Source organism: Caretta caretta, chromosome 3 (assembly GCF_965140235.1).
Source record: "Caretta caretta isolate rCarCar2 chromosome 3, rCarCar1.hap1, whole genome shotgun sequence".
Lineage (NCBI taxonomy): Eukaryota > Metazoa > Chordata > Testudines > Cheloniidae > Caretta > Caretta caretta.
Genome location: NC_134208.1, coordinates 83,235,787 through 83,253,466, shown reverse-complemented (window position 1 = coordinate 83,253,466; position 17,680 = coordinate 83,235,787). Strand labels below are relative to the sequence as shown.

The 17,680-nt window shown below is 39.5% G+C and overlaps 1 protein-coding gene across 1 annotated transcript in view; it reads left to right on the top strand.

The window, feature by feature from the left end:
• SEC63 (SEC63 protein translocation regulator) overlaps positions 1–17,476 on the top strand; it is a 102,496-nt gene extending 85,020 nt beyond the window's left edge. Inside the window, exons 15-21 of the mRNA XM_048844865.2 lie at positions 591–650; positions 914–1,072; positions 5,050–5,208; positions 6,212–6,313; positions 13,695–13,793; positions 15,509–15,613; positions 16,359–17,476. Of these exons, the coding sequence (XP_048700822.1) occupies positions 591–650; positions 914–1,072; positions 5,050–5,208; positions 6,212–6,313; positions 13,695–13,793; positions 15,509–15,613; positions 16,359–16,502 (828 nt within the window). The 3' untranslated portion in view covers positions 16,503–17,476. The remainder of the gene's footprint in view (positions 1–590; positions 651–913; positions 1,073–5,049; positions 5,209–6,211; positions 6,314–13,694; positions 13,794–15,508; positions 15,614–16,358) is intronic.
• The last annotated feature ends 204 nt before the right edge of the window (positions 17,477–17,680 follow it).

Sequence of the window (17,680 nt, the reverse complement as noted above, 5' to 3'; positions counted from 1 at the left end):
ACCTCTACCTGTAGGCGCTGCCCCCGCATCTCCCATTGGCTGCGATTCCTGGCCAAAGAGCTGCAGATCCAGCGCGCGGGACAGGGCAGGGGTAGTGCACAGAACCGCCTAGCCGTGCCTCCGCCTAGGAACAGCAGGGACATGTTGCTACTTCCGGGGAGCCACACAGAGCTAGGTAGGGAGCCTGCCAGCCCTATGCCAATCGGACTATAAACTGGGCTTTCAATGAAGATCAGAAATGCTGATTTATAGAGCTTGCCTGTTGGTACAGGGCTGGATAACATAGTTTTTACTGTAAATCTTTCAGCACAAGGGACCACTGTAATTATTCTGAGAATTTTTTTAATAGATGAACTATGCTAGTATTGGTAAAATCCTGTACAAAGGATTGAAATTTTGTTTAATCTTTTTCATACTTGTCAATTAGTTCTTATGTTTGTCACTGAAAAGAGAATTCTCAGTAATGGACAAAACCCCTCAGATTTAGTCTAGTTAAATTTACTTTAATATCTAAGTGACAGTGTAATTTTCTAAGCATCAGTGCCGGTTGGCACAGACAAAGATTAAGACTTCATTTCCTCCCTAATCAGGAAGTGTTTGAAAAGGAACAGTCCACCTGCGCAGCAGAAGAGCAACCTACGGAGGATGGGGTAAGTTGAGAATTAGACTATATTACAGTGCCTCTGCTTCCTAGTTGAGAAAATGAACCTTCATTCAGATTGAGTGACTCTTTCATGTACTTGTGATAGATTTTTTTTTTTCACAAAGACCTATACAAATATCCAGTAGAACTTAGCTTTTAAGGTAGGATCATATCTTAAAACATTTGAAGCATGTGAAGATGGCTGCCTCAAGTTAAAATATTTAGTGTAATTTAATCTGCCTACTATTTAACCACCATGTTTCCTTACAGCAAGGAGATGCCAACAAAGTTAAGAACAAAGGATGGCAGCAAAAGAATAAAGGAACCAAGAAGGCTTCAAAATCAAAGAAAAAGAAACCTTTGAAAAAGAAACCTGCTCCTCCTCCATTGCAGCAGCCAAAGCAGCAGAAGCAAAAGCAAGCTAATGGGGTATTTCATTGAAAGATTTCAAAGCCAAAAGGGACTGTTAAATCACCTAGTCTGACCTCCTGTATATATCACAGGCCATTAAATTTCACCCAGTTATCCCTATATTGAGTGCCAGGAACTTGTGTTTGACTAAAGCAGGGGTGGGCAAACTACGGCCCGGGAGTCCTATCCGGCCCTTCAGACTGTTTAATCCAGCCCTCAAGCTCCTGACAGGGAGTGGGGTCTGGGGCTTGCCCTGCTCCACATGTGCCGGGGCTCCATGCGGCTCCCAGATGCAGCGGCACGTCCCCACTCTGGCTCCTACGTGTAGGGGCAGCCAGAAGGCTCTGCACACTGCCCTGCCCCTGCCCCAAGCGCCGCTCCTGCAGCTCCCATTGGCCGGGAACTGTGATCATTCATGGCCCACCATACAATTTCCATGCCCAGATGTGGGCCTCAGGCCAAAAAGTTTTCCCACCTCTGGACAAAAGCATATCTTCTAAAAAGGCATCCGGTCTTGATTAGAGGGCTTCAGGAGATGAAGAACCTACCACTTCCCATGGTAGTTTGTTTCAGTAGTTAATCACCCTCATTATTAAAAATTTGATTAATTTCTGCTTTGAATTTGTCTGGCTTCAACTTCTAGCCACTGATCCTTGTTAGGCCTTTCTCTGCTAGGTTAAAGAGCCCTTTAGTACCTGATATTTTCCCCCTGGGAGGTACTTATACACTGTAATCAAGTCACCTCTTAATCTTCTTTTGGTAAACTAAACAGATTGAGCTCTTTAAATTTCTCAGCGTAAGGTATTTTCTTCAACTCTCAAATAATTTTTGGGGCTCTTTGCACCCTCTCCAATTTTTCAACATACTTTTAAAAATGGATGCAGTATTTCAATGTTGTTCTCATCAGTAAAAGAAGTAAAATCATCTCTTCCTATTCCCTTGTTTATATATCCAAGGATCACATTCGCCTTTTTTGCTGTATCACCACACTGAGAGCTCATGCTGAGTTACTTGTCCATTATGACCCTTACATCTTTTTCAGAGGTATTGTTTTCCAGGATACAGTCCCCCATTTTGTAGGTTGGGCTACATTCTTTGTTCCTAGGTGTACGACCTTCCATTTGGCTGTGTTAGAATACTTTGTTTTGAACAGGCCCAGCTTACCAAGAGATCCAGGTCGCTCTGACTGCCCTGGCGTTGTTATTTATCACTCCATCACTGTGTGTGTCATCTCTGAATTTTATCAGCTATAAATTTATATTTACTTCCAGATCATTGATAAAAGTAATGAATAGCATTGGGCCTAGTACTGATCCCTGTTGAACTCTACTAGATGCATCTCCATTCTATGATGATTCCACATTAGCAATTACTATTTGAGGTCTGTTAGTTAACAAGTTTTAATCAATTTAACGTACTTTATTAATAGTGTATGGTGCTCACTTTTAATCAGCATGTCATACAGTACTAAGTCAACCCCCTTACAAAAGTCTAACTGTATTACATCTGTGCAGTTATCTTTATCAACAAAACTTTTAATTTTAAAGAATGAAATCAGGTTTGTTTGACAAGACCTGTTTTCCAAAAAGCCTTGTTGACCATCACTAATTACATTCCCATCCTTTAATTCTTTGTTAATAGAATCCCATTTCAGCTTTTCCATTATTTTGCCCGGATTGATGTCAGACTAACTGGCCTATAATTACCTGGGTCATCCTGCTTCCCATCTTCTGAATATTGTCACATTAGCACTCTTCAAGTCTTCTGGAATTTCCCTGGTATTCCAAAATTTATTAAAAATTAATGTCAACAAGCCGGAGATCTATACAGCCAACTCCTTTAGGACTATTGGATGTAAGTTGTCCAGGGTTTCTGATTTTAGAATATTTATTCTTGGCAAATGTTAAATAACATCCTGTTTAGTTACTAGGGGACTGGAATGTACATCATCCCACTTCTTTCCAAATACAGAGCAGAAGTATTTATTGATTTCTTCCACCTTTCTGCATCATTAACTATTTTACCATGTCTCTCGAGTAATGGGCCATTGTTAGCTTTTCTTTTGTTCCTAATATACTTAAGGACATTTTTTTTTAGTGTCCTTAGCCCTGCATGCCTTGGATTTTTTCCCTTGATGTCTTTAGTTTCCCTTATCAGTGTCTACAATTCCGTAACTTTTTTTAAATTTATATCAATTGCTATCAACATCCCTTTTTTGCATTTGTTTTATATATAATTGCTGCCTTCGCTTTCTCATTGAACCAGGATGGACTTTTACCCAAAGTCTTTCTTGATTGTAGAATGGTAGCTTTTTGGCCATCTAACCAAAGTCTTACTAAAGAACTCCCAGTTTTCATTCACCTTTTTCCTCCCAATCAGTTCTACTCTTACTTTTCTTCAACTTTGGAAAATTAGCCCTTTTTGAAGCACTATGTTGTGTGTATTTTACTGGTTGGGACTATTCTCCATGATCTGGTTACATTCAATATGGGTAAACAGTCACTGATCCCAAGGCAATTACCAACTTTCAGTTCAATGACTAGTTAATCTTTAACTGTCACAGTGAGGTTCACAATAGTTACCTCATGTTGGGTGCCATAATTTTTGTGTTAAAAAATTATCTGACTTTTAGAAATTCTAATGGTGTTTTAGTACTGACTGTATGAGACCTGCATGTGTTTCCCAAATTGAAGTCCCTCATAAGTTTTCTTTCTTTGTGAACACGTTAGAGGTGTGTGTAAGGAGTAACTCTCCCTCTGATCTGGTTTGATTTGCTTCTTCCTGGCTTTGTTAGTTAACTGGGAGCATATGGATAAAAGGTATTTTTGTTTAACACAATAAAAAAATTAGCCCAAATACTATGGGAATGACAAACACAACTGAGACACCAATTCTTAGAGATTCAATTAGATTGTGACATTAATATTGTAGATGATACGGGGGAGGAGAAGAGATGGTTCTCTTTCAAATGATGTATTGCTGTGTGAAAGGTGTGTGCTGTCCCTGCTCGCCCCCTTGTGGCCATGTGCTTTGCTATGGATGTGCCCTGCCTTAATTTTCCTGATTAGGTTATCACATAAAAGCCTTGCTAATTTTATTATCAATGTCCTTTTTAGAGGGAATCACTTATTAATGGAAAATGTAATAAATTCAGGTAAGTCCTTTACCCAGGCTTCTTACCTGGAAGACATATTTCATCTGAGTTTCAGTCCTGCCTGAATTCATCCCACTCTCAGGCACTTTATCTGCAAGACACTTTCAACCCTGTTTCCTTAAATGGAGCCAGGGCCTCTTCATGGCCTTCCTGACTGCCGCTTTTCTCCAGGCAGCACAAAGCTCCTTGCAGGCTGGGCCCCCGACAGCTATGTGGGAAGTTCCTCCCTAAATTCCTTATCTTGGTGTTCTCTTGCTCTGTTCTGTGGGAGCTCCTCTCCCTTAGGAACACCTCAGTGCTGGTAGCCTTTTATCAGGTCCACATGCTTGTTAGCCAATTAGATGCCAACCAGCCACTTAAGCAATAAATTACTTACAGGTGGGCTGAGATGGGCTTCTCCCCTTACACCCATCATGGGTAGACTGGGCCCTGACTCCCCTTAAAGGTGAATACAGAACTGGATTTTTAGAGCACTTCACATTTTAGTAATGAAAAGTGTGTATAATGGGGGACTTACAATAGTGAACTAAAAATCAGTAGTTCCTAAATAGTGGACAAATGTAACGGCTATTAAGTCTTTTAGTATCACTGTCTCTGATATCACAACTCTTTTAGTACTTTAGGATGTTAATTTCCCCCGTATATCAACCAGAAATGGTCTTGAAATGTGTTTTACATTTCATTCAAAGAACCCTATCTGAAACAATGCAGTACCCCATGGCATTGCAGTGTCACATATTAGGCACTAGTCCTCAAGTGGGACTTAAGAGCCCATGGCCTTCAGACTTGGAGCACAGGAATGCTGCCCATGGGAATAATAGATTGTTTTGTTTTTGTTTAGGAAGTTGTAATAAGGGAGGAAGATGAGGAACTTTCTGATAAAGGAAGTGAGTCTGATGAAGAAGAAACTAACAGGGACTCTCAAAGTGAAAGAGATGATGGAAGTGAAAGAGACTCAGACAGAGAACAAGATGAGAAACAAAACAAAGACGATGAAGCTGTAAGTCTCACTTTGTGGTGAAGGGTGATTTTGCCTCTGGAGTTGTGGGGAAAACATGTTATCTCTTTAGCAACCACCTCAGGCTGAACAACACAAGGATGAAGTAGTAGCATCAACTCTCTCAGGAGAAAGTCATATTAAGTTGTCGTCTTCTTCCAGTGTGAGGTTGCCATGATGCATGTCCCTTAGTGCAGTGTTTCCTTACAGAAAAGAAAGAGAGATGTTAAAATTACAGAACAAGAGAAATGAAAACTTCAATTTTAGCGGAAGAATGTACTAAAGTTTTTCAACTTAATTTGACAGTTAATCAACTTTGATGCTGTGAGATTTCAATATAAAACCTCCCCTTAAATTTTAAATCCTTGACACACCTAACTATTATGCATTGTACAATGCATCCCACACACATAGCAGTGGGAGAAGTGTGTGTGTATGTTTGTATATGACATTTGGTAAGTTAGAATTATTGTGAATTTGGGTTGTATTAGCTCCAAGAGGCTTGTTGTGCTAGGGTCTCACACACAAAATAGTGGCTTCTTCTCCAGAGATCTTACAATCTAGGTATAAGATAAGAGAAAACAGTTGGATGCAACAAACCGGGTGAGCACAAGGTAGTAGTGCGATAATTAAGTGTAGTGAACAATGGTCGTGGCCAACCAACTGCTTAGCCATTGATGAGTGTTTTGTCGGCGACATTGAAAAAGTAAGTTTTGAAGAGTGATTTGAAGGAGAATAATGTAGTGGCTTTGCAGATTTTTACAAGGAGCGAGCACATTTTCAGAAGTGTCCATTTGGCTGGTCTCATGTATTTCACTGCCATTTGATTTTTAAGCATCAGGCTTTCGAATTTGAACCCTGTCTGCACTTGCCTGTTTTTTGTACAAAGCTTAGCACACACATTTACCATGCTGTCTGTGTGCTGTTCTTGATGTGCTGGGATTTCATTTTTAATAGGAGAAGAGATGACTAAAGTAACTCTTTAAATCCTTGTTGTCTTCAACAGGAGTGGCAAGAACTACAGCAAAGTATACAGCGAAAGGAGCGGGCCCTTCTGGAAACCAAATCAAAGATAACACATCCTGTTTACAGTCTTTACTTTCCCGAGGTCAGCAACAGTGAACTTTATTAGAGCTGTGACAAATGGGAATTAATGCAACCAAAGTATACAACTTAATAGTTTAGAATTTATATATTGTTTTAAAGTTAAAATTCTAATTTTTAAAATTGCTAATTTATACAGAGCAAAATTGCTGGTTTGCTTGAGACTTTGTCTTTCTATATATATGTATTATATAGAATATATATTTTTAATATATTAAAAAAAAAGTTACTTCCAGTATAGCTTTTTTGAAAACTGAATTTTTCACTGGATTCTCAAACTTCGATGTGTGAACTCCCAAGTCCCTGTTGAGCAGAAATGATATAAAACTTCTGCATTCAACTTTTGTTCTCCTCCAGCTAAGCTATTGCATATAATTTGGTCACAAAACCATATCTGTCAAGATCTGCTGCAGAGAGCTCTTCTTGGATGGTGACTTCTTATAACCCTTCTGTCATTCCCCATTCTCTCTATAGAGTGGTATAGCAGAGCAGCAGTTCTGCTATAGTTAAGGTTGATAGTCATCTTTCAAACAGTAAGTGGCTATCCTAAATAGTCTAAAATCCCTATGATGTCTCTCATTATCTAGAAATCTAGTGTACATTATGGGAATATAGGGTAGTATTAGTGGTTTAAGAGCCAATATTTTCAAGTGCTCTAAAATCCACAGGGAGTCTGGTTTTTACTTTAGAAGTATTGTGAAAGCAATCAGCATTAATTAGAGGGAAGATGAAAGAATCTAGTAAGAAGTTACAGCAGTGTAATCATGACTCCTGCTCCTTGCCTGTTTCCTGAATAATGGGACTGAATGTGATGAAAGGAAGCAAGTCACTGAGTCATCTGGTCAAGGGGTTAACTGTAACACAGCTCCCATTTTCAGATTCTCAACTGATTTGGTGAAGAGCTAGGGAATATGGGGGCGGGGGGGGGGGGGTTGGAGCAGTGAAGGGAGGTATCAGAGCAGTGCAGGCCACAGTAGGGGGTTGAGATGGTGCAGTATAAGGGGTCTGCCCCTCTGCCACCTAGGGCTGTGCTCTGGCACAGCTACTGAGGGCTCAGCACACCCCTAGGCAAAACCTTTAGTGTAAGGGATCATCCAAACACTAATTTTGAAAACCCAGTTTCAGTGAGTGGAGTTTGAACAAAGAACTGGGTTTCCAAAAATGTAACTTTCTATGATTCCTTAACAAATAAGGGATCATTATCAAAGGGAACGTTTGGTCTTAAGGAGCTCGAAAGTGCGGACACAGCAGAACCATCAGGGAAAATTGGGTATTGTTGGGTTAAAAGCACTCTCCACGCCAGTTACTAAGCTTAGCTGATTTTAAAGCTTTAATAAGAAAAATTTAGGACAATTAATTAAGCATAAAGCAGTTTGATCAGGATAACATAAAGATCAGTCCTGGGGCATAGGTAGGCTTTCTGTCATCATCAGATCTATGCTGATCCAGTCTGGTATAAGTCCTGTGTTGCTCCACCCCCATTTATTAAACACACACCCTTTATACATTGTCTCATAACATTGCACAGGTACAAATTATTAAAACTATCTCAATTATAAATATTTCATTTAAAACCAATTTTAATACCTTTTTACTTCTGCTAAAACTCCAATTGATACCTCATATCTATTTTTTTAAGCATTGTTTCTATGTATTCATTATTTCTTATGACATTTATCTTGTTACTTATTTGATTTTTATGGCCTTGGAGTTGCTGGTTACTTCTGCCCACTCAGTGTTTATCCTCCCTACTCTGTCTTGCTAGTAAATTACACGTTGTATGGTTCACTTCATCCTGTTATCCACACATCAAGAATCTGCTGTAGATAAGACACAAACCAACTTTTTGATTTTTTTTCCAACCTTTGAAAGCTGTGTCAAGAAGTCACATACAGAAAGCAGAAAAATTCCCTTTTACGCTTTCTTATAACACTATTAAATATATATCTACTTCTCTAACGTTTAATATACATTTGTCTAACACAGTTCATTATACTTTTCTTTATAGCACCTTCTCCTCCTGTGACATACATGGAGGGGAAAGAAATGGAGCCATCTGCACCTTCTTCCACTCCTACCATACTCCCCTACAGATACACCCCTCCCCCCACATCACCCAACAATTCCTCTTCCATCAGTGGCTCCCCTTCCCTCTACTGCATCCTGATCAGTGGAAGGAACCCAGAACTCCCCTTGATCCTCTTGCTGCCTCCATCAGTGGGAAAGGAACATCAGGGTCACCTTTCCCCCTCAGTATTTCTGCTTCTAGGGGGAAAATGGAGGTCAGAGCAGTGCATGATAGCGTAGGGAGGAAAGGAACATGGTCAGAGTTGTGTAGTGTAGGATATAGGGGGACTTCAGTTCTGCCTCCCACACCCATACGTCCACACCATTACTGTCCCCTCTTTAAAATATACCCCCCCACTAACTCCATGTCAGTGGCTGCACTGTTTCTTGTTCTTCTGCCCAGCTCCTCAACCTTTGGGGCCCCTGTCAATGCCCACTCCGCCATTGCTGGGGAGGGAGGACTGGGCTGTCTGGATAGGCAGGGAGGTGAGATGATTCATGGGCATTGAAGTCACTAATATGCAGACAGTGTCTTCTGTTTCCTGTATAATCATTTCCAAGGAGCCAGCAGCAGTGGAATGGGGAAAACTGAGCTGTAAACCTGAGAAGTTATTTTAAATAAAAATAGGAAATTAACTACCCAAAAAGTTTAATTCAGACTTAAGGTTGCCCAGTGATGCCTAATGCCGTTTCAGAACATCAAGTTACCTATGTTCAAATCTCTGAAAACCAGCAAATGAAGAGTAACGATACACACTACCTCCATAACACAACCTTAACTCTGCCCTCTTCAGGTGATGCCCCAACACATTCATAGCACATAGTAGTACCCTACTCTTACAATTGCTACAAATACTGTGGATACAGAATGCACTGGATACTGAGCACAAAACAAAACCTGGGTTAGAGCAAGGTGTAGTGAACAGAAGCTGTCTAAACTCAAACCATGAGCCTGCACAGATCACCCCAAAGTTGCTAAATGTTACCACCCATTCACCATTGCCAGGAGTATTCCTTCTGAGACATTGCTTTCACTTACCCCACTCACTGTTCACAGGAGATCGCAGTCATGTATGCCACTGGACTGCTGAAAATCCCCATGAGGAGAAGATCCTGGTGCACTGCTACTGATGCACCTATAGAACAGAACATTGGCATACTTGATCCCTCGAGGTACACATACACCTCGGCGGGGGAAAAATAGTGGGTGCTGAGCAGCCACCAGCAGGCCCCTCCCCTTCTCCCCCCTTCCTCCCAGCACCAGGCCCCACCGATCAGCTCATCCCTGTCCCCCGCAGTGCCGCCATCAGCTGTTTGGTGGCATGCTGGGAGAGGAACGGGGGCAGGCCTGGGCAACGCATGGCCCAGATGCAGGGAGTGGAAGGGGTGGAACCAGCTGCTTCCAGCCACTGAGACGCTGCTCTGCAGCCCTGCGTGGCCGTTGCCTGAGAGACCATGGCTGGGGAGGTGCCTCCTGCTGCCTGCTTGGGCTCGGGTGCTGGAGTCCCCAGTAGCTGAGCCAAGCAGGGAGCGAAAGAAACCTCCTCCCCAGCCAGACTCTCTCAAGCAGCTGCTGGGCAGGGCTGCAAAGCCGCGCCCGGGAGGGGCCAGCGTTAAAAGGGTCTCCCTTCTGCTCCCCGCCTGGGCTCCTGGGGAGCAGGGAGAGCAGCAGAATGTGCTGGGAGGGCAGGCGCAGTGGGAGGACAAAGCGCCTCCCACTCTGCAGGTAACATGGGGCAGGGAGACTGGTGGCACTGGGCACGGGGGGACATACATGTGACCTGCCCTTTTGCTTGTGCCGCCTCCTCCTCCCCACTCCCCCATGGGGAGGCACCATTTATATATGGGGCATCCTCCGGGGAGCGGACAGAGCAGGGGGTCGAGTACCCCCAGGAAATCTGGAAGTCAGCAGCTATGCCTCTCCTCATATCACAGTTACAAGTCTTCCAACTCCCACTAATCCCTCCACCATTCAGTGCAGCTACATCTGACACAGTGAATGCAGCTGGAGTGGGTGCAGATAAATGCTGCAAATCAAATCTGAAGCTTAGTGCAAACAATGACACCTCCTAGTTCTTCATGTGCTACTTATGCACTACCTTTACTGAACAATTCCTAGTTGTTATTGCCAGCTCAAGGGGAAGAGTTAAGGTTACATTGTGGGAGTGGCATATATTTTAATTCTATATTTCCTGGTTTTCAGAGGTTTGAGCGTGATTGAACGCAACATTCTAAAAGGCCATGAGTCAGCACTGAGCAAACTTAACTCTGCTTTAACAAACTTCTTGGGCAGCTAATTAATTTTGTTTGCCAGGGCTGTATCTTCACTTGATACATATTCCTAAATAAATAAATCTCTTCTGTTCCCTCAGTCATAGATCCAGAAACTGCACAGATTGTGGCTTTGACATTTTTAGGTAGAATTATGCCCCGATATTCCAGCTCCATGAACATACTGGTTCCCTGGCATGCCTGCACTTGTACCCATCTGTTAAAAGGCATTTTGCCCACGGCATAGTAGCCTGCCAGGTTCAAATAGGCATACACTGTTGAATCCAACCACTAATCGGTTTAGAAAGAATGGGAAGGTGGCACCTCTCTTGCAAGATTATCCCTCTGTGACAAACCATACCAAATTAGGATTGCACGTTTAATTACAAGTTGTATCTGTTGACCTCTGTGAAAGTTATAACTACCAATGTCTCCTGATTTTTTCACAAAAAGAAAAGGAGTACTTGTGGCACCTTAGAGACTAACCAATTTATTTGAGCATAAGCTTTCGTGAGCTACAGCTCACGTATGCATCCGATGAAGTGAGCTGTAGCTCACGAAAGCTTATGCTCAAATAAATTGGTTAGTCTCTAAGGTGCCACAAGTACTCCTTTTCTTTTTGCAAATACAGACTAACACGGCTGTTACTCTGAATCCTGATTTTTTGTTTTCCTGTTACCGTTACTGTCGAAAATTGTTTTTAACACCAACTTTGAGGCATGATCCATGCCCTAACAACTATATCTATTGCTTAACTGTATGTTAGAATGTAAGGGAAAGAGGTACAACATGTAAATGGTCAGGATGGTAATTGGCCACCTCCATAAATATTTGAACACAGTATTACAATGTAATACCTAAAATATTCATTGGAGCAGAGATTGGAATGCAACTCTCGCTGCTCACAGGTGAGTGCCCTAAGCCTATAGAGTCATTCTCTCTCTCGCTGGCCCATTGTATATAAAGTATTTCCTACAAGGTAGGACAGCTTCAACAGGAGTTATTGAGAATGAGACATCCTAGAATACCCCATAGCTCAATGGTTAGGGTACTCTCCTGGCAGGTGAGAGATCCAAGTTCAAGTCCTTGTTCTGCATCAAATAGAGTGGGGATTTGAACCTGGGAGTTCCACATCCCAGAAGAGCTCTCTAGCCACGGGGCTATTCAGTTCACCCCCTTCTCCTGGGTTTTGTGAATGGTGCTGAAGGCCCTTATTAATCTAGCGTGAAAAATCAAAACATTTCATTTAATAAATGTCAAAATGAACCATTTTGACATTTCCTGATTTTTTTCTCGACTGAAAACAGTTAATCAGAATTGACATACATTCTCAAAATATTTTGATTGACCCCAAATCTGCATTTGTCAATGAATAATTTTAACTGAAAAATTTTGCCCATCTCTGCTATGTTTCTCATAATTCATAGTGTGTACTTGGCTCACGCTTTAGTTATCCATTGCTGAATAGCTGCCACTGACTCTCATACACTTAAATGCAAATTTCCTCTGCATAGGATCCTTCTTCACTATTGAAAATTATTTAAAAATAGTAATCTGATACTGAATTTTAATTATTAAAATGAAAAATCAATCTGTGCTCAATATCCACATGTGATAACATGCACATAGGAAACTTAATAAAAAATGTAGTATGTTGCTGTAAGTTTAAAAAAATCTAAACCTTTAAAAATCAGTTTATGGATAAGTTCCTGCATGTCCTGTCTTCAGTGACTGGCCCATTAAACACACAAAGCTGTGCTACTACCGAATGGAGATGCAGGTGCTTTCCCATTGATTGATATCCCGTAAAAATGGAAAATTAATATGTCAAGTTAATTTCACGTTCTCCTCACCTTGAGCTGATCAATGCAAAATAGATTTTGTGCTAATCAGCCTTAGTGTTCACTAGTGTGATAGGAATCCAAGATTTCTATTGGTGGTAGTAAAAAATAGATCCTGCTATATGTCCCATGTGTGTATTTTAGTGGGATTTCTGTGATTTACTAGTCTTATAATTAGTCACTTTAAAAAGTAAACGAACTTGTAATGTACTGTTATTTTGTAACTTAAATTTCAATTTAATTCATTGATTAGTGTACAATCCTTCTGAAAGGCTTCTGAAATATTTGCAAGCAAAAAATGTAGTTAAAATACTAGTTGAGTTTGAAAGTGTATTTCAGTGAAGTCCAGACATCATTTCACATTCTATACATCTTTTAATAAAAAATATCTCCCACCTTTGGAATTTGAAGGTGGTCCAGTGTTGCTAGAGGTTCTAAGCCCTGCCCTTCAGCATGGACCACCAGAAAAGTTCCTTCAAAGCTGTAGAAACACTCCAGCAACCATTTATTAGCATTGAAACAACTTTCATATAACACATTAATTAACCATAAGGCAACAATATGTCTGTCTCCCTCTAGAGAGAGATATTTCAATTTGTTGATATTGTATTGCGACTGTTTACCAGACCACCAAGATGAGTTGAATGAGGAGAGAAGTTGCTTACAGAAACTGGCATTCTAGTTTCTCCCAACCATTTTGTTTTATAACCTAAACAAAGACTATACATCTTACCCTCTGTTTTTTCCAGTATAGTGCCTCTTGAGTGGGCTGCGTATGCTCCATGTTTACACTACAGCGTCACAGCTGTGCCTCTGTAGCACCAAAGAGTAGCTGCTTCCTGCCTCAATGGAAGGGGTTTTTCCATCGATGTAGTTAGTCCACCTCTCCAAGTGGCGGTGGCTAGGTTGACAGAAGAATTCTTATCTACCCTAGAGGTTAAGTCAACCTGACTGTGGTACTCGGGGTCTGAAATTTTTAATAGTTCTGAGCGATGTAACTAGGTCAGTGTAATTTTTAAGTGTAGACCAGGCATAAGTAACCTCTTCCTCTTCAATGTGCAGTAGGTACTGTAAGTTTTTAACTCTTACAACGTAGTTTATTCTTATATTATATATCTGCACTGTAATAAATTATTATGGTATACCAGGCCTTTTAAAATGTTACCTCTACTTTCTAGTCTTTCATATTATTATTTTTTTTAACAGGAAAAACAAGAATGGTGGTGGCTGTATATAGCCGATCGGAAGGATCAGACATTAGTATCTATGCCATATCATGTGTGTACGCTCAAAGATAGAGAAGAGGTAAAGTATTTGTAGATTTGAGTATCAAACACTTAATTTTAAATATTTCTAAAATACATTGAAGTGGTTTACAGAAAACAATAGTATAATTACATAGCATATTCTGAACTGTAATGCTGTGTTTCCATAATCTGTTTTTCTTAGGTAGAGATAGACTAGATATAGTTTGTCTTCATCTGACTGATAGGCCAGGATCTTATATTACTGAAGAACTTCGTGGAGGGGAATAACTTTGAGCAGTTTTATTCTGGCTTCTTCTCTTTCCAGAATTGAGGTTGAAAATGGTGAGGTTGACAAGGAGGAACTGTGATTGATTCTGGCATGAAAAGCTGATGGCCAGCAGGATTCATGTGCATAGATAGCTTTTAAATAAAACTGTTTAAATGTAGGACAGCTAATATTGTTAACTTCTCTGTAAAACAGAGATTTGGTGAATTAGTAATCTCAGTAATCTGGTTTTGGATGTTGATATTCCACAGTGTAATATTATTAATGTTATATTTCTGTAGAGAAATTAACAGTTGGAACATTCTTCTTGTTATAGGCTATAGTGTTATAAAATAAAACTGTTACATGAAAAGAATCAGTGTAAGATATACTACTTAATTTCATATGGGTGGTTTTTGATATCAGTCAGCAAGGTGGGAGGTTTACTGTGTTAGGGCTGACCTGATTTCTGAGGTCAGAAAACAGCATGTAAATGTTCTGTTACTTTGTTATACTACATGGGTTAATTTAATAATGATTTAAGTCATTATAAAGTATTTCTGAAAATGATGTATTTTGCTTTTTTTATTGCTTACATCAGTTCATCCTACAGATTTCACAGAACTTTGTTCTTTCAACTAGATTCTATTTTATTATTGGAAATAAAACGTTCTATTTCTACGCAGATGAAATTTTTCAAGTTTGTTTACCTAGTTTTGCCTTTGGCAGTATGGGCAATAAGCGTAAAAATCATCCAAATTATTAAGCAGTTATATGCAGTTCAGCTCCCTCTGTGTTTACTCTTAGCACTTTACCTTTTCTGTTTTTCTTGGACTTCTGAGCAAATTCCCACTGCCACAGAAATATTTACTTGTCATGTCGCAATTATTGACAGTGGCTTTTAAGTTCTTAAAAGTAGAATTGTAAAATTTCTTTCATCACTTAAAATTGCATTAATTCCTCCCTATTAATATCCTATTTGAATGTTTAATCCTTTCACTCTGCATACAAGAAATAAGTGCTGCATTTTTACTTAACTATATTGCTAATTAAACTTCAGTATGATATAGAAGTGGTGATAAGGTACATGAAATACTTTCCACAGACTAGCTATTAATCTCTAATTTTACTATCCTTTTTTACCTTCAAAAGTACAAAACTTTTTTTATGAAACTTAAAAAAAAAAAAATTAGGGTCATTTTTCCAGGACTACATATAGTAGAAATGTGATGTAGTGATAAAATTAATCCTTTGCTCTAGCTATTGTGTTTAGATATCCCCTCTCTTTGGTACCCATTTGTGGCTATTAGCATGTATCTCATGCATGTATTTTACTATGCTGTGGCTTATGGACAAAGTAGTACCCTTCAGTAACTAAAAAGCAATCACTATTATTTTGTGATATGTACTGTATGTTAAACTGTAGAAGTCAATTATACGTTGTTCACACACGTCCTTTGAAGGTCTGCTCAGAATAAAAAACATTTGGAATTATTTGTGTTTTCTAGGTAGAACTGAAATTTCCTGCACCAGGCAAACCTGGAAACTACCAGTACATGGTTTATTTAAGATCGGATTCGTTTATGGGTTTGGACCAGGTTAAACCATTGAAGGTGATATTTTAACCCTAGTAGATTTCTTGCTGAAAATCACTTAGAACAGATGTTAATGTGCACATAGCTAGGCAGAAGTGAGGCAGCATGAAAGCACAGTTTTTCAGCTTTAGATTCAACAGTTCTAAGATTTAAGATTTCAAATCTGAACAATCCTTAACTGTAAATTACTTGCCTGATATATTTCAGAGGAACAGCCGTGTTAGTCTGTATTCGCAAAAAGAAAAGGAGTACTGATGAAAAAGAAAAAAAAGAAAAGCACATCTGATGAAGTGAGCTGTAGCTCACGAAAGCTCATGCTCAAATAAATTGGTTAGTCTCTAAGGTGCCACAAGTACTCCTTTTCTTTTTGCCTGATATAGAATGCTAATATAGACTCTTTCACATAAAAAAACCATAATGAATCAGTCAGTTTTTTTCAGGAAATGCCAGGCATGTGGTCAAAAACAGCAATTTCGTTTTATTAAGTCACCCAGTCTCAGATAAGTTTGTATATGTATTTAAATATACAGGTGTGCTTTTGTCATTGGGGGTTTGCCCCATAAATCAGATAGTAAAGAGTATTCTTTTTCAAAATGTAGACACACAGTCAATGAGAAATTCTAACACACTGACTCCTCAAGACAAACTTGTTTACAATTTTATGTGGTATAAGAAGCAGATCATTTTTCATGCTTTTCTGATATTTGTTGTTTCATTCAATTACCTTTTTTGTTCTCTCTCTCTGCCCAACCGCTCTGTGCAGCTGGAAGTTCATGAAGCTAAACCAGTGCCAGAAAATCACCCACAATGGGATACAGCAATAGAGGGTGATGAGGACCAGGAAGACAGCGAGGGCTTTGAAGATAGCTTTGAGGAAGAAGAGGAGGAGGAAGAAGATGATGATTAAACAGTACTATTAATTAACTACAAAATTTGCACACACTGCAAACTTTTGGTCTGACTGTGGAACTGTACAATAAACAAGAAACACCGTGCAAAAGCATTGAGAAGGCTGAGTTTAGTTTCTCTCTTTACCAAGTGTTGAGTGCATTATATAACTTCTCAGTGAAGGTCAAACAAATGTGTTATGATTGGTACAACGTGGAAGATGCTTATGGCTTGTTACAGCCATTAAGTGCAGGATGGTGAATTTATTTCAATTGAAAATAAAATCTTTTTTATTATAAATGTCCAAAAGCGTGGGCTATGTATTGTCTGATCAATTTAGGGTCCAATAAAATAAAAGGTACTCTTAGCTAGGAGCAATCTTTAAATCAATTTTTCTTGAATTTATTTTGGAACACGTTTAGGTATGATTTACATCTCAAGTCTCTGTTGTTTGAAACGACATCTGCTCAAGTTTCAAGCTTGGTAAATTCTGTGATATTCATTTGATATTTTGCAGTGATACAGCTTAAATCATAGCTTTAAATCTTCTGTTTTTCTTATGTTGGTCATCACAAGTTGGCATCATACCTCTGGGCACATTCCATGTAGGCTTGGGGGCTGCCTTTTGGGACTCTACTGCCTTTTCTTCATTGCCCAGAATTATCATGCAGATTACAAACACTTCTTGACAAGGTCATAAAATGTTATTAATGGCTTAAAACATTTTTAAGCCTATACTTCAGCAGATCAGTGCAGGATCTGATTCTTTTGATAAACTATCTGTCTAAAAATGAGTGTGGAACCATACGTTACACAAAGTTGGTAGCTTATATGTAATACCTTTTGTAAAAGGTTCACTCTGAAAGTTGAAATACATTCTTAATTCTTATCTACCTGACACTGTCAGAAAACTTTTAAGGGAAAAATAGTGTGCAAAGGAGGCATGTTTTGTATCAGTTTTGAATTCCTAACAATAAACTGGACAAAATTTGATGACTCTTTGCATTTGTAATTTTGTGCATCCCTTTCTTTTTTATCCTTGTCACAGGACTAAACAGGGTCAGTAACATGGGAACACACTTTATTTTCCAAGCAAATGATTACTTAAGGGGTGGGGCACCCTACGTGGCTGCTAAGGTAGCAGGTATTTCGGCACAGCTCAAGCAAAGTGCTTATAGGTTTCCCACCCCAATATAA